The 19,646-nt window shown below is 42.5% G+C and overlaps 1 protein-coding gene across 3 annotated transcripts in view; it reads left to right on the top strand.

The window, feature by feature from the left end:
* OGDH (oxoglutarate dehydrogenase) overlaps positions 1 to 19,646 on the top strand; it is a 94,339-nt gene that overhangs the window by 38,810 nt on the left and 35,883 nt on the right. The window contains exons 4-5 of one of the 3 annotated variants that reach the window (XM_007981432.3): positions 115 to 205; positions 9,083 to 9,127. In XM_007981432.3, the coding sequence (XP_007979623.1) occupies positions 115 to 205; positions 9,083 to 9,127 (136 nt within the window). Of the gene's footprint in view, positions 1 to 114; positions 206 to 332; positions 436 to 9,082; positions 9,128 to 19,646 lie in introns of all 3 variants that reach the window. The other 2 variants (XM_007981433.3, XM_007981434.3) reach the window with 2 other exon arrangements.

Below are 19,646 nucleotides of genomic sequence, written 5' to 3'. Positions count from 1 at the left end.
GTTTATTGGTGCTGTGTTCCTCTTTGCAAAAGGTTTGCATAACGTATGACTCTTTTAACCCTCCCCACAGCTTGCTGAATCTGCTTAATGACTTACTTGTGTTATTGCTTCCAGGTCAGGGGTCACCACATTGCAAAACTTGATCCTCTCGGAATTAGTTGTGTAAATTTTGATGATGCTCCAGTAACTGTTTCTTCAAACGTGGGTGAGAATTAAGCTGTAAATGCTAATTTTAATGTAATTTTACTTTTTTTTTTTTTTTACCCCTTCCCTCTTTTTTTTCTTCTGTCCTTTTGTGTGTGTCCTTCCCTCTCATCGTTGCCCACTCATAGATACGAGGGCACCATGTAGCACAGCTGGACCCCCTGGGGATTTTGGATGCTGATCTGGACTCCTCCGTGCCCGCTGACATTATCTCATCCACAGACAAACTTGGTGAGGGTCTGAGAGCAGTCAGCTGCGTTGCTTGAGCTCCTCTCGCTGTGCCACGACCTGTGGTAGCCAGGATGTCCAGGCAGGAGGGAAAGGCTCTTAAGTTTCCTTTCGTTCTGATCACTTAAAATTTATCAGTATTGCAGCCTTAGTGTGTTTTGGGCAAGTTATTTTTATCTTTTTCAGCCAGATTGTCTAAGTCTCAAAATTTGAAAATAAAATTTTGGACAGAAAGGTTTGTGGCACAGGGAAAAAGCTTGTCCACCTGGGGCAGGTGGATCAGAAGCACTTCAGAGTATAGCTCTTTTGGCTTCAGGTTTTCAAATGTCAGTGCAGCACTGCCTTCAGTGAGGCATATCCATGAGTCCTTGCTCAGGAACTGCTGACACAGCCATCCTTTTCTGAAGCCCGGTGTGGCCTGCCCTTGACCAGAGGCTGTGTCCCTTAGGGGACGAATTCCAGAGCAACTTGTGCGGTTTGGGTCTCCTGATTTGTAATTGCTGGTGATCACACTGAGGAAACTTTGGAAGGCATTCCCACAGCGTCAGGAGGTCAGGGCCTTTGGGAGGTGCATGTATGGAGCACATTGGGGTTTTGTCACGGTTGCCAGAAGATAGTCCCACCTACATCCCCTCCTCCTCATTAAGTGAGGTGTTGTGGCTGGGCTCTCACCTGCAGTTGCTTTGCAGAGTTAGTCTGCTTTACGTCACTGTGCTGCTAACCTGTACTAAAGAAATTATGATGTGACTAATTTTTAAATGGCCAGGTTGTTCACAATAGACACTGTGCATGCTGATGAAATTGATGATCACTTACCTGCCTAATACTGCTCTTGGGATGGGTACGAAATTAGCCTCCTCACAGGCACTTTCGGGGAATAGTGCAGACAGTCTCTAAGGTTCTGCAGTGCCTGAATGTCTTTATAGGCATTACCAAGTTATGTCTAGGGGATGAGGCATTAGTCATGAAACATCATTGACTTTGGAATTGGCATTGATGGTTTGTAATTGTTTTTTTTTTTTTTATACCAGCCCTTTAGCAGATTTAGGAAGGGAGTTTAGAGAAATCCTCTTGAATTTTATTAAGGTCAGTTCAGATTGTAGACTGGGCATGAGTTGAACCCTGTTTTTTCATTCCGTGGTGACAACTTTGTGCTCCCAAGAAGAGGGCCTCTCTTTGCAGTGTCCCAGGAGGTCTTGGAGCCTCTTCCCTACTGCTCACCCCTTAGTATAGAGATTCTCCCCGCTGGCACCCCCAGTCCCATCACATCCTGTCTGCCCTGAGCCTCTCCAGCCCCGTGTGCTCACTGCCCCCAGAGACTTCTAGACCTGTGGGGTCCCCTTCAGGTGCTCAGAGCAGGCCAAACTCCCCAGCTGGTAGACCTGCTGCTCCCTGATGAAGAGCACAGGCACTTGCACCTGGAAGCCACCTCTTCAGAGGAAAACATCCCTCTGCATTTAGGCAGGGTAGGGGAGCTGTGGAACGCACGTTTTCTTTTTTCTTTTTCTTTTCTTTTCTTTTTTTTTTTTTGAAACAGAGTCTTGCTCTGTCACCCAGGCTGGAGTACAGTGGAACAATCTCAGCTCACTGCAACCTCCGCCTCCCAGGTTCAAGCAATTCTCCTGCCTCAGCCTCCTGAGTAGCTGGGACTACAGGTGTGCACCGCCATGCCGAGCTGATTTTTGCATTTTTAGTAGAAATGGGGTTTCGCCATGTTGGCCAGGCTGGTCTTGAACTCCTAACCTCACGATCCGCCCACCTCGGCCTCCCAAAGTGCTGAGATTATAGGCATGAGCCACCGCGCCCAGCTGGAATGCTCGTTTTTTACAAGCAGCAAAACATTCGAACAGGAGAGGAGCAGATGAAGTGACCAACTCTCCCTCTCCTGCCAGAACCTGCATTGTCCCAGCTCCTGTCCCAACTCTGCCCGTTAGTATAACCAGGGGAGCTCTAAAGCTCTTCTCTCTCCCGCTTCAGACTAATATCAAGAGGGGCCACACCTAGGTGAGCCCAATCCAGCATAGTCTTTTAAGGGTGAGAAACCCTAAGCACTGTCAACATATGCACTAATTTCCCATCTCATTAGTGGCCAAGGCAGGGCCAGAATGTAAGAATCTCTTCCCAGGCCATCACAAGGTCTCACCATGTATTTCACTCTGGAATAGTGTCCTCAGGTATTTCTGTGAGGTTTGTGGTTCCAGATTCAGCAACAACATCATGGTGAGGGTGAGAGAACAAGAGGACTTTATAAACCAAGAAACTAAAACATACAGAAGTGGCCCTAAAGCTTCCTGAAATCCTTTGAGGAAGGAAGACTTCTGACCTCTCTGGCCAGGAACCCTTTGGAACCACCGAGAGAGAGAGTCAGGGAGTAGTTTCTACATTTCAAGAGGATGGTGCATTTTAATCCTGTGGATTTGAAATAGTGTGACCTAAAAATCGCAATAAAGTCTTCAGGTACAAAAAATGGAAACCATGTAAACTTGTTAAAACATTTGGATCTGTAGAAAAATTGGTCTCGAACTCTCACCCTTGATGTATGCTGGTTTTCAAGAAAACAGCAGGTCAAATGTGACCGCCAGACAGTTTGTAGAACACTTCAAGACTCGTTAGACAATTTGTAGAACACTTCAAGACTCGTCATCTCATTCGAACCTCAGGGAGCCTGGACTCTGGAACCACACTCCCTGGATTGGAATCCCAGCCCACTATTACTAGCTGTGTGACCTTGGGCTAATTGCTTAACCTCTCTGTGCCTCAGTCACCTCATCTGTAAGGCAGGGGTGATGGTATCAACCTCCTCAGGTGGTTTCAAAATTGAATAAACTCCTTAAAGTAGTGCCTGGACTTTACTATGCTCCAAGTGGGCTTACTAGCAATCTTTTGAGATGAGTAGCTGTCAAACTCTCTGGTAATAAGATAAATTCAGAAACTGAGAGGTCAAGCAGGAAGACCAGGAACACACAGGAGTTAGTGGTGAAGACTGCCCTGTAGCCAAATGATAAGGAAGCAGCGTAGCATCTAGTGCAGGAATTTGCAAACTAACAAGTGAGGACTCTACATGGGGGATGTTTGGGACCCAGAATAACTGTTTGCCAGCTTAGGAATGGGGCAGTAGAAGGGGATAGGCTGAGTGGCCACCTGGTGACCTGACCAGTGTGTAGACTGCGGGTCAGGGACCATTGTGCGGTAGTGTCCAGTGTCACATGACTATTTCCCCAGAGCTAGGATTCTTCCCATATCTCCACTTAGCCGCCGTTCCCCCCTTCCTGTGGATGCAGGCACGGTTTCTGCCTCTCCTTGGGGAAACAGGCTCAGAGCAGTGATCATATCCATGTTTGAACATAGCCTTTGGTGCTTCCGTCAGAGCTTGTTCTGTCTTTTGTTGGAAAAGCTCCACGTAGGGGGCAGCGATGGAGGGCAGGAGCCGTTGGCAAAGCCATTCATTCTCAGAGGGCACTGATGATGCTGCCCTGAAAACACTCTGCCAACTGAGCACCTGGGTGGTTGGCCAATTTGGTCTGCAGTGCAAGCAGGGAATTCTGTCCACTCTGAGTTTTTTAATAAAGTGGAATATATGCTATAGTTTCCACTGAGTTGACCTTTTATGACCATTTTTGAAAAGTTTGGGAAATTCTGGCTTAGGGCACCTGTCTTCACTTCTCAGAAATTCTCCTGGTCCCTGAAGTAATAAGGAAAGATAATTAACAAGTAGACTCTTGCCAGTTAGGAGAGACTCTACAGACACAGAACTCAGTAGCGCCAGAGTGTCAGGATTTACCATCAGATGTTATGGACACACTCTTGCCCTCAGTTTTATCTTTCAAGTGTAGCACGACAGAACTTGTTATGAATACAGTAAAAAATATTGTTGAGATGGTAGGACTAGTGTTTTATTACTATTATTATTAATTTTATTTATTTAATTTTTTGAGATGGAATTTCACTCTTTTGCCCAGGCTGGAGTGCAGTGGCGCCATCTCGGCTCACTGCAACCTCCGCCTCCCAGGTTCAAGTGATTCTTCTGCCTCAGCCTCCTGAGTAGCTGGGATTACAGGCACCCATCACCATGTCCAGCTAATTTTTGTATTTTTAGTAGGGACCGTGTTTCACCGTGTTGGCCAGGCTGGTCTCAAACTCCTGACCTCAGGTGATCCACCTGCCTTGGCTTCCCAAAGTGCTGGGATTACAGGCATGAGCCACCATGCCCAGCCTAATTAAATTTTTAAAATTTAAATAGAGACAGTTTCACCACATTGCCCAGGCTGTTCTCAAACTCCTCTGAGCTCAAGCAATCCCCCTGCCTCCACCTCCCAAAGTGCTGGGATTACAGGAGTGAGTCACCATGCCCAGCCTAGTGATTATTTTCATTAACAATTTTTAAAATTAATTTTAGAACAGTTTCTCAATGTTCCATAATTGTGCAGGTGATGGCTTGAACGGAGATAACTTTTTTTTTGAGACGGAATTTCGCTCTTGTTGCCCAGGCTGGAGTGCAATGGCATGACCTCAGTTCACTGCAACCTCCACCTCCTGGGTTCAGGTGATTCTTCTGCCTCAGCCTCCTGAGTAGCTAGGATTACAGGCGCCTGCCACCATGCCCAGCTAATTTTTTGTATTTTTAGTAGAGATGGGCTTCACCATATTGGCCAGGCTGGTCTCGAACTCCTAACCTAGGTGGTCCACCTGCCTTGGACTTCCAGAGTGCTGGAATTACAGGTGTGAGCCACCACGCCCGGCCAGAGATACCTTTTTAATGAAGTGTCAAAGTTAGGGGCCAGTTTCCAGGTAAATCCCCAGATGCCCATCTTAATTTGTGCCAGACTATACTATAGACCTCATTTCCCTTGGGAAAGAAGGTTGAGCGTTCCAACATGAGATGCTTTATTTTTTTATTTTATTTTATTTTAAAAATAGAGACAAGGTCTTATTATGTTGCCCAGGCTCATCTCGGACTCCTGGGCTCAAGCAACCCTCCTGCCTTGGCCTTTCAGAGTGCTAGAATTACAACAGTGAGCCTCCGCACCCAGTTGAGACGTATTGAATACACATGTCTCTTCACTCACATTCCATAGTGAGATTCCTTGACAGCAAATTTGCAGACCTGGAGAATGAGGCACCAATCTCATGTTATAATATCCCTGAATGAATCCAGTCAGGTCGGGAGGTAGTGGCAACCCAACATCTTGTGGTAGGAGGGCTCATAGGGAGGCTTTCTCCACTGGCTCTTGAAGAAGGGTCATCAGTTGAGGTGCCACGGTAGATATGGGGGTATATTGCAAAACACTAGAACCAGGGTATTATCAATGGAAAGGTCTAGACAGTGAGGCCCAACAGTGAGGCCCACTCATTTGCCTAATTAGAAACAGTTAGAGACTTGCTTAATTAGAAACTCTTGCCCTCAGTTTTTTCGTGCTGTTGTTTGGTTTTTTTAATTATTATTTTTGTTTTTTGAGACAGAGTCTCACTCTGTCGCCCAGACTGGAGTGCAGTGGTGCAATCTCAGCTCACTGCAACCTCCACCTTCCACGTTCAAGTGATTCTCGTGCCTCAGCCTCTATCAAGTAGCCAGGATTACAGATGTGCACCACCATGCCCGGCTAATTTTTGTATTTTAGTAGAGAAAGGGTTTCACTGTGTTGGTCAGGCCGGCCTTGAACTCATTTTGAATCGCCTGCCTCGGCCTCCCGAAGTGTTGGGATTATAGAGGTGAGCCACTGCGCCTGGCCCAATTTTATCTTTCAAGTGTAGCATTTGAATTAGTTTCCCACTTAAAAATGCCACTGTCTGTGGTTTTGGTATAAATTCTATAGTGTAACTTTTCACAGTGACAAAAATGATTGAGATGTACTTTACTGGGTTTTTTGTTGTTGTTGTTTCTTGAGATAAAGACTCGTTCTGTCGCCCAGGCTGGAATGCAGTGGCATGATCTTTACTCACCACAACCTCTCCTCCTGGATTCAACCAATTCTCCTGCCTCAGCCTCCTGAGTAGCTGGGACTACAGGCGTGCGCCACCACACCAGGCTAATTTTTGTATTTTTAGTAGAGACAGGGTTTCACCATGTTGACCAGGCTAGTCTCGAACTCCTGACCTCATGTAATCCACCTGCCTCGGCCTCACAAAGTGCTGGGATTACAGGCATGAGCCACTGTGCCTGGCCTAATTAATTTTTTTTTTTTTTTTTTTTTTTTTTTGAGACGGAGTCTCGCTTTGTTGCCCAGGCTGGAGTGCAGTGGCAGGATCTCAGCTCACTGCAACCTGTGCCTCCCAGGTTCAAGTGATCCTCCCGCTTCAGCCTCCCACATAGCTGGGATTACAAGCATGTGCCACTATGCCCGGCTGTTTTTTGTATTTTTAGTAGAGACAGAGTTTCACCATGTTGTCCAGCCTGGTCTCAAACTCCTGAGCTCAAGTGATCCACCTGCCTTCGTCTCCCAAAGTGCTGGGATTATAGGCATGAGCCACTGCACTCAGTGAGATGTACTTTAATGTGAAATTTAAACATAATTAAAGGAGAATTAAAAACCAATTGTATAAATAAATGGAAAGAAAGTGTGAAACTTCTCTCCCATTTACCATTGATGTTTACAAATTGCTAATACCATTTTAGGGAATGAACTTGAGTTAAATAGTTAAAAAGTCAATGTAAAAGTTCAAAAATGTGGCAGAATGTCAACCACTTAGCTCTTGCCTTTCCCTGACAACCTGCTGTCATTAACAGCACAGCGAGTGATGACAAAGTTTCCACACATCCTGCTGACCTTCCAGGGCTCTCCGGTTTGTTCCTTTGGTGGCTGAGAAAAATAAGCTAAAAATAGAGTTGATGTTTAATTAGCTTTTGTAAATTTCAGAGTGATACAGAGCAGTTCATTTAGTAAACATTGATTGCCCTGTGCAGCGTGCTGTGCCACAGATAACTGAGGAGCTGGAGATGAGGTTTCCTAAGTGACTTGGGAGGGCGGGGCCAAGCTAAGAACATACCCAGGGTGGTTGAAGCCGTGGGCAATATGGTCACCCTCAAGGAGAATGAAGCGTGGCCAAGCAGACATCTGACATTTGAGAAGATTATTTGACTGGAGATACCCAGAAACTGGTAAACCAAGTCCCCTAGGTCCTGGCGTCACATTCCTGCCTCTGTGCTTCACTTGGAAGTACTGTGGCCAACTCTCCATCCACTCCCTCTCCCCTCCCTCACACACCTGCACTCTTCAAGAAGTAATTTACAGTGCTTCAAAGCACTCAGGTGTTGGAAAATCTGTGTGCTTTCTGTAAATTGTGACAACCAGAATATCTTCTATTGTTCTCTTCACTCTCCTCTTCTTTAGTTTGTATCTTTTGTTTGCCTTTTATTTTAAAAATACAAAAAAGTACAGATAAAAGTAAGAGCATTCACATACTCAGTACTGAGAATGTAAACATTTTACCACATTACCTTTAGATATTTTAAAATGGGAATGAGTATTGAAGGTTTCTTTTGAGGCCCTCCCCTGTGTGAATCCTTACCTGGAGTCTGCAGGGTGACTAACATACACCTCGGAGCTCCACAGGAGCACTCACGGCATCTTGACATGGTCTCATGTCTTGGTTTTGAAGATTGAAGGAAAAATTTAAGATTCTTCATCCTTGCCTTAAGCAAAATATCGACACTTAGATATTCTGTTGTCTTAAGAGCCACTTGGCTCTGAGTTCTTCGGAGGTGGTTGTTCCTTAGGGGAAGAAGACAGTGTGGCTTGCCCAGGACTGGAGACCTGCAGCCCCTGCCACAGCCTTAGGAAGCAGGCCTGTTTCTTGGGGATCTGAGTCTGACTTCAAAGGAAGCGCTCGCTGGCCTTTCTCTGCACTCCCAGCACGGAGAGCATCCCCTGACAGCGCTCTGAGTGCTCAACCATCAGCCTCTCTGTGTGCCTGTGTTACTGCCTTCCTTCCTGACCCTGCCCCCAGGCCCACACGCCCAGACAGCAAGGGTCAGGAGCATGTTTTGTGTATCCAAATAAATGTCTTGATTTCACCAGTGGCTCAGAAGGCTGTTTATGTAGAGGAGAAATCTGATGAAAAGTGTACAGGTAGAAGGAAATGTACAGCTGTGCAGATGTGGCTGTTGCTCTTGGGTTGTTTTCAGCTCTTCTTTTCTAGTTGCCTTCTTGAGATGGAAGATCAAGGACTCCTTCCATTCTTGAGAATTCTTCAAAGTCTTACAGTTTAGCGTAGTCTGCCCCCTGATCTAGTGCTGAGAAATGGCTACTCTAAAAGTTAGGCTTTTTCATTTTCTTTTCCTTGATTTTCATCTCAAAGTAGTGACTTCCCAGGAAAGTGCTGTTATCCGCCACTTCTTGAAGCTAAGGAGATGAGGAGCTCTCAAACGACACTGCCTGATGGCTTTCCATTGTCAGGGTGCTAACCTCCCCTCCTTCTGATTCACCTTATTCCAGCTGTTCTATGAATCATTTCCATGTTTAACAAAATTGATCCCCTGATCATGTAACCCACCCATTTCTCCCTTGATGTGTGTGTGTCCCTGTGATGGTGTCTGTGCTACCTGTTACTGCGGTAATGGTGTAGGGTTTTGGTGTTTGGGTCTTTTTAAAACTAACTCTCACCTGTCTTTTTCCTTCTGCGCTCACCCATGATACCCCACTCTGCCTCTCAGATCTTGCAGTTTTCAAGGAACGACTTCGAATGCTAACAGTAGGAGGTATGAAAATAATGAGCCTTTCACCTTTTCAGAGTTGAGGACTTCATTTGAATAGGATGTGCAACTTTTCCTAGCATGCAATATGGGGAAAGTTGACACAACTTCTGTCGCGTGTTTTTAAGTTTGCTAATTGTTCTGAAATATGTTTTTCCCTTCATTTGGTTATTAGCCAATAAGTAGAACTACTTATATGGTATTGTTTTGTTTCTGTTCATTTTGTGTTTCAAAGAGCATTTTTCATCTTCACGTGTGCTTCATCGCTTCACTGTGAGCTTCCATCTTCAGCATCGTTCACCTTTAGCTGCTGCCGTAGCCAGCTGGGCATATGAAGCCATGTTCAGCTCTGCATGGTGGCTTGTCCTGTCCTCCACATTCTGTGCTGAGGCTTTGACTGGACTCTGGATTCTTCCAGATTCTGCTTCCTGGGCATTTTGGGCAAGATTTCCTAAATGTTTTATGTTTGAAGGCCAACTGAAGTATTAATAAAAACTTACCGAGAACTCTTAGTGACCCTCGGTTGGGCAGAACACATTTGAGGAATCCAGAGTTGAAATGCTGGGGGATCATCTGCCTGTTGTCATCCTCCCTGGTGACCAGTCTCTTCTTTGCCCTCTGGCTTCTCTAAGCAGTTGTATTTTTTCTCCTTCTAATATCTGTGAGACTCTACGTTTTAATTACACTTTTTATTTTGAGATCATTGTAGATTCATATGCACTTGTGAGAAATAACAGTTCTGTGCCCTTTGGCCAGCTTCCCCAATGGTAACATCTTGCAAAGCTATAGTACAACATCACACCACTACACTAAATTGATAAAGTAAGACTCTAGACATCCATCACCACAAGAATTCCTCCTGTTGCCCTTTTATCACCATATCTACTTCCATCCCAGCCACTACTTGTATTCCCTGGCAACCACTATTGTGTTCTCCTTTTCTATAATTTTGTCATTTCAGGAATGTTGTACATGTGGGATCACAGTATGTAACCTTTGGGGATTGGCATTCTTCAATCAGAATAATTTTTTTAGAGATTCACGCAGGTTGTTGGTATAAATCAATAGTTTGTTCCTTTTCATTGCTGAGTAGTGTTCCGTGGTGTGGATGATTGTTTTTAACCATTTACCTGTTGAAGGACCTCTTCATTGGAATGGATTGTTTCCATTCTTTGGCTAATAGGATCTTTTGCAGAGCAGAAGTTTTTAATCTTTTTTCCCCCTTGTTTCCTAGCTCAGCTTCTATGCCCAAAGTTTTTAGCTTGATGACATCCAGTTTGTTAATTTTTCTTTTATGGATTGTGCTTTTGGTATGAAGTCTTAAGAACTTTTTCCTTAGCCCTCGATCCCCAAAATGTTCTCCTATGTATTTTCCTAAAGGTTTCATAGTTTTGTGTTTTACATTTAAATGATCCATTTTGAGTAAATTTCTGTATAAGGTATTTAGATCAAGATTCTTTTATTGTTCATTTTATATTTTTGTGTATAGATGTCCAGTTGTTCTGGCGCCATTAGCTGAAAACTATGTCCTTCCTTCATTGAATTGCTTTTGTACTTTTGCCAAAAATCAGTTGGACTTACTGGTGTGGGTCTATATCTGGATTTTCAGTTATTTTCCTTTGTGTGTCTGTCTTTCCTTCGATACCACAGTGTCTTGATTACTGTAGCTACTAAACTTTATTTTTCGTTTACAAAATTATTTTGACTATTCAAGGACCTTTTCCTTCTCCATGTAAATTTGAGGATAAGCGTATCTATGTCTACATATACCTCGCTGCCATTTTGATAGGAATTGGCTTAAACGTATAGATCCATTTAGGGATAAATTACATTTTTACCATGTTGTCTTCCAATCCATGAACATAGTGTGTCTCCTCATTTATTTGGATCACTGATTTTTTTAATCAGCTTTTTGTAGTTTTCAGCATATACATTGTGTATATGTTTTGTTGTATTTACACTTAACTATTATTTTCTTTTTAACATTGATATCCACATATTCATTGGTAGTATATAGAAATATAATTGATTTCAGTGTTTATGTTGCATTCTGAGATCTTGATGAACTATTCTAGGGCCTTTTTTTTTTTTTTTTTTTTTTTTTTTTTTTTTTGTAGATTCCTTAGGATTTTCTATATGGACAGTTGTGTCATCTGAAAATAGGAAGTTATTTCATCCTTTCCAATCTGTGTGCCTTTTATTTTCTTTTCTTGCCTCATTACAGTAGCTACAACTTTTAGCACTGTATTGAATAAGAGAGGTAAGAGTGGCTAGCCTTATATGCCCTGTTCCTGATCCTAGGGTGAAAGCATTTAGCCTTTCATCATTAAGTATAATGTTAACTGTAGATTTTTTGTAAATGCTCTTTATCAAGCTGAGGAAGTTTCTCTGTTTTCATATTTTTTTCTGATAGTTTTAATTATGAATGTATATTGAAGTTTGTCAGATGTTTTTCCTGCATTGATATGATCTTGTGATTTATTATTATAATTATTTTTTGAGACTGATTCTTGCTCTGTCGCCCAGTCTGGAGTGCAGTGGTGCGATCTCAGCTCACTGCAACCTCTGCCTTCCAGGTTCAAGCAACTCTCCCACCTCAGCCTCCCAAGTAGTGGGGGCTACCAGTGTGCACCACCACTCCTGGCTAATTTTTGTGCTTTTAGTAGAGGTGGGGTTTCACCATGTTGGCCAGGCTGGTCTAGAACTCCTGACCTCAAGTGATCTGCCCACCTCACCCTCCCAAAGTTCTGGGATTACAGGCATGAGCCACCACACCCAGCCAATTTTTATTCTTTAATGTAGACAATTTAACGCTAATGTAGTGGATTGTATTGATTGATTTTTGATTATTCAACCAGCCTTGGATTAGTGGAATAAACACCATTTGATCATGGTATATAATTTTTTTAATATGTCTTTGTCTCTTTATATATTTTGCATCCATATTGATGAGGGATATTGGTCATTTTCTTTTTTTGTACTATCTTTGTTTTTGGTATCAGGGTAATTCTGGCTTCATAAAATGAATGGAGAAGTGTTTCTCCTATTTTCTGAAAGACATTGAATAGAGTTGGTGTTAACTCTTCTTCATTTGGGCTTAGAGGTTAATTTTTCACAAGGTTTTTATTTATTAATTAGATTTCCTTATTAGCCATAGGGCTTTTCTAATTATCTGTTTCATACTGGGTGAGTAGTGGTAGTTTGTGTTCTAGAAGTGGTTTATTTCATCTAAGTTGTCAAATGTATGTAGTGTTATTTATAGTATTCCCTTATTATCTTTTTGATAGTCATTCTTTTTTTTTATTTCTTTTTCAACTAAAAGAAAAGGAACAGAATCTTCTTGATATTTGAAGGGTCTGTATTGATATCCCGTTTCATTCCTGATATTGGTAATTTGTGTCCTCTTTTTATTTGTCAGTCTTATAAGAGATTTGTCAATGTTACTAATCTTTTCAAAGAACCAGTTATTTGTTTCATTGGTTTTTCTCTGTTGTTTTGCTGTTTTCAATTTCATTGATTTCTGCTCTTTATTATTTCCTTACTTCTATTTATTGGCTTTTGGCTTGTTTGTTGTTTTTCCCTCTTTTCTAGGAATGGAAACTTAGATTATTGATTAGAGACTGTCCCTCTTTTCTGATGTATTTACTACTATAAATGTTTCTCTCAGTACTGGTTTAGCTGTCCTACAAAGTTTGATATGTTATATTTTTATTTTCTTTCAGTTGTTTTTGAGACAAGGTCTTGCTCTGTCATCCAGACTGTAGCGCAGTGGTATGATCACAGCTCACTGCAGCCTATAATTCCTGGGCTTAAGTTACCCTCCCACCTCAGCCTCCCAAGTAGCTCCAAGTAGTACAGGTGTAGGCCACCATGCCTGGCTATTTTTAAAATTTTTTATAGAGATGGAATCTCACTGTATTGCCCAGGCTAGTTGTTATTGTATTCTTCGTATGCCCCTTGATATTTTGTCTTTGGCTTTTGGATTATTTAGAAGGGTGTTATTTAGTTTCCAAGTGTTTGGAGATTTTCTTGTTACTTTTCTTATTATTGCTTTCTAGTTTGATTTTATTGTGGTTGGAGAATGCACCCTATATGATTTCAGTTGTGCTAAATTTGTTGAGTTTTTAATAAATGACCCACCATATTGTCTGTCTTGGCATATGTTTCATGGCTGCTTGAAAAGAATGCTACTGTTGAAATGCTATTGTTGGGTGGAGTATTCTCTAAATGTCTGCTAGAGCCAGGCATGGTGGTTCATGCCTATAAATCCAGGACTTTTGAGAGACTGAGATGGGAAGATCACTTGAAGGCCAGGAGTTTGTTGCCTGGCAACATAGGGAGACCCCTATCTCCACCACCACCAACAACAAAATTAGCCAAGCGTGATGGCGCATGCCTGTAGTCCTAGCTACTCAGGAGGCTAAGGTGGTGGGATCATTTGAGCCCAGAAGTTTAAGCCTGCAGTGATCTATGATTTCACCACTGTACTCTGGCCTGGGTGACCCTATCTCTAAACTACACACACATGCATGTGCACACACACACGTCTGTTAGATCCTGTTAGTTAATGACTGTTGAGTTCTTCTATATTTTTGCTGAATTTCTGTCTAGTTTTTTAGTCAGTTATTGAGAGAGGAGTATTAAAGTCTTTAGCTATAAATGTGGGTTTGTCTCCTTCTCCTTTTAGTCCTGTCAGATTTTGGGTCACATATTTTGCAGCTCTGTTCTTTGGTGTTTACACATTTCAGATTGCTGTATCTTCTCAGTAAATTGACCCTCTTACCATGATGGAATGTCCCTCTTTGTCTCCGGTAATTTTCTTTGCTGCGAAGTCATTTCATCTCATATTAATATAAGCCACTCGTACTTACATTTGATTAATGTTTACATGATACATTTTTTCCTCCTTTTACTTCAACCTGTCTGTATCACATATGAAGTGAATTTCTTGTGGATAAGCATATAGGTGGGTTTTGTTTTATATTTATCCACTCTTCATAATCTCTGTCTTCTATTTAATATATTTAGGTCATTTATGTTTAATGTAATTATTGTATGTTAGGGCTCAAGTCTGCCATTTTATTATTTATTTTTTGTTCTGCTTTTCATTGCTTTGCTTTCATTTTCCTGTGCTGTGGAGTTTTAAACTCACATTTAAAAAAATTGTTTTAATTATGTATAGTTTTTTTTTGTTGTGTGTTTGTTTATTTGTTTGTTTAAGACAGAGTTTTGCTCTTTTACCCAGGCTGGAGTGCAGTGGCACGATCTCGGCTCACTGCAACCTCTGCCTTCCTGTTTCAAGCGATTCTCCTGCCTCAGCCTCCCGAGTAGCTGGGATTATAGGCACCCACCACCACGCCCAGATAATTTTTTTGTATTTTTAGTAGAAGAGGGGTTTCACCATGTTGGCCAGGCTGGTCTCGAACTGACCTTGTAGTCTACCCACCTTGGCCTCCCAAAGTGCTGGGATTACAGGTGTGAGCCACTGCGCCGGGCGTGTTTTTGAGTGTATCCTTTTATGTAACATTTTTAGTAGTTGTTTTAGGTATTACTACTTTATATAAACATAACTTATAGTCTACAGTGTCATAACTTTTCAGTACATATTAAGTGTGGAAACTTTACCTCCTTTTATATCTCTTTACCATCCTGCATTTATAATATAATTATCTTAGATATTTTCTCTACATACATTTAGAACTTCATCAGACAGAGTTATAAGTTTGTTTCAACCATCAGATATAATTTAGAAGACCCAAGAGGAGGACAGTCTGATGTATTTACCCAGATTTTTGCTTTTTGTGTTCTTTCTTCCTTCTTGATGTTCCAAGATTCCTTCTTTATTTATTTTCTGTTTAAAATGCTTCCTCTGGCCAGTTTTTTAGAGCAGGTCTTCTGGTGACAAACTTAATTTTCCTTTACCTGGGAATCTCTGTTTCTTTCCCCTTCATTCCTACAGGATATTTTTGGTGGATATAAGATTCTAGTTGGACATAATCCTTTTCTTTTAGCTCTTGAAAGGTGTTGTGCCCTTTCTTCCTTTCTCTCTTTCTCTCTCTCTCTCTTATTTTTCTTTCTTTCTTTCTGACAGAGTCTCGCTCTGTCACCCAGGCTGGAGTGCGGTGGTGCGATCTCTGCTCACTGCAACCTCCGCCTCCTGGGTTCAAGTGATTCTCCTGCCTCAGCCTCCTGAGTAGCTGGGATTACAGGCGCGCACTACCACGCCTGGCTAATTTTTGTATTTTTAGTAGAGACAGGATTTCACCATGTTGGTCAGGCTAGGCTTGAACTCCTGACCTTGTGATCTGCCCCACCTCGGCCTCCCAAAGTGTTAGGATTACTGGCGTGATCCACTGTGCCCGGCCTGTGCCACTTCTTTCTAGCCTCCATGGTTTCTGATGAGAAATCCTGTCATTTGAATTGTTTTCCCTATAGGTAAGTGTCACTTTACAACCATTGCTTTTAATTTTCTTTGATTTTGTTTTTCAGAAGTTTAATTATCATGTTTTGGCATGGATTTCTTTGAGGATATCATCTGGATTCACTCAGCTTCTTGAATTTTTGGGTTTGGTCTTTTACCATATTTGGGAAGTTTTTAGCTAAGTACTTTTTCAGCTACCCTCTTTATTCTCTGCTTCTTTTATTTTATCCATTTATATGTTTGTGAAATCTTTGATTATACTGTCACATGTCCCCTGGGGCTCTGTTCATTTTTTATTTTCTTTCTGTTCTTCAGATTGGTTAATTTCTGTTTTTCTGTCTTCAAATATACTGATTCTCTGCCCCTCCATTCTGCCATTGAGCCTATCCATTGAACGTTTTTTGATTTTTTTAACAAATTTCTATTTGGTACTTGTTTACATCTTCAGTTTTTGGCTGAAACATTGTATTTTGTGACTCACTTTTAAAAATTTGTCTCTATCATGTTCTTAATTGCTCATTGAAATTGTTTGGGCCAGGTGCGGTGGCTTATGCCTGTAAGCACTTTGGGAGACCAAGGCAGGCAGATTGCTTGTACTCAGGAGTTCAAGACCAGCCCAGCCAACATGGCGAAACCCCATCTCTATTAAAAATACAAAAACTAGGCTGGGTGCTGTGGCTCACACCTTTAATCCCAGCACTTTGGGAGGCTGAGGTGGGCAGATCATTTGAGGTCAGGAGTTCTAGACCAGCTTGGCCAACATGGTGAAACCCCGTTGCTACTAAAAACACAAAAATTAGCCAGGTGTGGTGGCACACGCCTGCAGTCCTAGCTACTCTACTCAGGAGGCTGAGGCAGGAGAATTGCTTAAACCCATGTGGTGGAGATTGCAGTGAGCTGAGATCATGCCACTGCACTCCAGCCTAGGCAACAGAGTGAGACGCTGTCTCAGAAAAATTATAAAAACTAGCTGGGCGTGGTGGCGTGCGCCTGTAGTCCCAGCTACTCAGGAGGCTGAGATTGGAGGATCACCTGAGCCCTGGAGGTTAAGGCTGCAGTGAGCAGTGATCGAACCACTGCACTCCAGGCTATGCGACAGAGTGAGACCCTGTCTCAAAAAAAAAAAAATGAAATTGTTTGATGATGACTCCATTCACATCTTAGGTGATTCTAACATCTTGGTCATCATGGTATTGATGTCTGTCGATTGTCTTTTCTCATTCACTATGAGATATTTTTGGGTCTTGTTATGAATTATAGTTTATTGAAACCAGGACATTTTGGGTATCATGAGAGTCAGGATCTTATTTAAATCTTCAGTTATAGCAGACCTTTTGTAGACACTGTTCCCCACTGTGGTGGGGGAAGGGGAGGGCCCAACCTTGTTATTGCTGGCAGAGGTGGAAGTCCTTCTCCCACTCAAGTATCCACTGTTACTGGGGTTAGGGGAAGGGGCTGATGCATTACCTCCCAGAGAGGAGGACATTTTGGATTCCCTCTTGGGCCTTCACTGAAACCTCTGGGATGGGGTTGGGTGCTAGGGCCCATTACAGCCTGGTGAGGGCGGGGTCACAGTGCTTTCTCTGGTATTTGGCTGTAGTAGAGCAGTTTTTGTCTAAAAGTTTTTTGTCTTGATAGGCTACCTCTTTCCTGGTCTTCTGATAGAGAGCAGCTTTTGTCGGGCTTTTGTTATCAAATACACCTCTTAAAGTTTTGGGGTTGCTGGTTCTTCTGCTCCAAGTCTGCGGTATTTGAAGCAAAAAAGAAACTCCAGGGAACTCCTTGGTGTATTTTGCCTTGAGACGTCCCTAGCTGGTGTGCCTTATTCTTTCCACCTTTCAGAGTTGTCTTATGATCGTTTTGCATATAACGTCTAGGATTTTTAGTTGTACTTACTGGGGGAGTAGGGAAGAATATGTCTACTCCACTTTCACAAAGCACTCATCTATAGATTTAGTTTCTCAGATAGCTAAAGAACTAAAAGTGTACCAGCAGTTCTGAGGCTCTAGAACTATGAACTCAGGATGATAGAAGTGAAAAACCATCACATGGTGAGGTCAGGGGATATCTGTAGGCCCCTACTTCACAGGGTCTTCATGCTGAAAGATTGCAACCAATATGCAGTCCTTATCTGGGGGCATACACTGGACTGATTAGTTTCACAATCAAAATATTTCCCAACAAAATGTGCATTGTTATTCTGGTCCCCAATCAGCTGCACCTGGCCTGAGTTTTTTAGTCAGGAAAAATTTCTCAAAGATGATTCTGTTTTTCCTCCATAAATACTATAGGGCAATTGCCTGAAAGCCGGGCCATAAATGGCAAGAGCCTTGTACTTCACCTAGGCCCAAGTGGTTGCTGTGCCTTCAGTGTTGACAGACTAACAGGAGAGAATGGGTCGGCAGGCTTAACTAAGCCACTACTACCATCACCACCCTCCAGGTTAAAAAAAAAAAAAAAAAGCCAGATTTGCTTTGTTTTAATAAAACAAACAGGGCTTGGAAAATATAGAGTTTGCTTGTAAGACTTAAAAAACAAAACAAGGGCGGGCGCTGTGGTTCACGCCTGTAATCCCAGCGCTTTGGGAGGCCGAGACAGGCGGATCACGAGGTCAGGAGATCGAGATCATCCTGGCTAACACGGTGAAACCCCGTCTCTACTAAAAATACAAAAAATTAGCCGAGCGTGGTGGTGGGTGCCTGTAGTCCCAGCTACTCGGGAGGCTGAGTCGGGAGAATGGCATGAACCTGAGAGGCAGAGCTTGCAGTGAGCCGAGATCGCACCACTGCACTCCAGCCCGGGCGACAGAGCGAGACTCCGGCTCAAAACAAAAAAAAACCTCTCCTAAAGCATTAGATAAGTAAAGGCTGTAGTTCCCAAACCATGCTTGAATCAGAATCTCCTTGGGAGAATCGTGGACCCACCCTGAGACTCACTGAGTCGGTACCAGGGTTGGAGCCTCGAAACAAGCCTTTTTATATATCTCCAAGGAGATCAAAATACACAATTGTGTTTGCAAACTACCATCTTTAATCCTGTGCTGGACCCTTACGTCTCACAGTGGCTCCTTTTAGTCTTAATTTGGCCAGGAAACAATGAGAACATTTCATCAGGTCCAGTCAGATGTTGGAGACTTTGCAGAATACCGGTTCATTGTGCATTCCTGGAGCCTGAGAAAATGCTGATGTAAGGTATTCAAGTGCTAATGACTCTTGAACTGTGCTTTTTGCTGTACTGTAGCTGATATATTATGTCAGGAGAGATACCAAACTGGATAAAAGAATGTATGGTGTCATTTGATAGTCTTCCTCTTTGATACAACAAGATGAAACAAGCATATAATGCCAGGGAAAGAGCTCTTCTAGCATTATTCTTTCTCAAACTGAGATGCACTTTCAGGTGAGGTGGTGTCTTCCCCCACAGTGCTGCAGCGAATATTAGTGTTTATTTAGTTGGTTCCCACTGAGTGATTGGAGTCGGGAGAAGGGAGGGTTACACCTGTGACTGCTAAGTATTGCCTGCAGAATGGGCTCAGAACGCACAGTTCAGGAATTTCAGAAGAGGACATCCTTAATCCAAGGCCGGTGGCTGTTTGCACGCTGCTGTACTGCCCAGTGGTGCACCCCTGCCTGGAGCTCCAACAGACCACTTGACTTCTGGTGACGGTTTCTCCCTCACTTCTTAGTCCCCCTCTCCCAGCTCTTTGACATTCACCACATACATATATTATTGTCATATGATCTGTTCTTCTATATCAGTTCTTCATTTTCTGCTTTAATTCCTCCTTAACTATTGTATTGATTTTTGATTGACTTACCCAGTGCCTTTTCATGGACCTCTCTTCCCACCCCCAAAATTGGTTATCTTTGGGACCTTGAAATAAATTTGTCTCTAAATTATGAATAATTGGTGTACGTAACTAACATATGCATAATATGAATTTTATTGTGACTTACCTGTCATACTCTAACATCCTCAGCTTCTATTTATTGGTAAAGTTTGTGTTTCTGGCTGTAAAATATTACTTATTTCACATATATCAGGGGCTTTTTATATGATTTTTTTCTTCTCTTTTTGCTCCCTTGGGGAGTTCCTTCCCCTTTC

Source organism: Chlorocebus sabaeus, chromosome 21, assembly GCF_047675955.1.
Source record: "Chlorocebus sabaeus isolate Y175 chromosome 21, mChlSab1.0.hap1, whole genome shotgun sequence".
Lineage (NCBI taxonomy): Eukaryota > Metazoa > Chordata > Mammalia > Primates > Cercopithecidae > Chlorocebus > Chlorocebus sabaeus.
The sequence above is the reverse complement of the archived record's forward strand: the minus strand, read 5'-3'. Positions and strand labels throughout refer to the sequence as shown.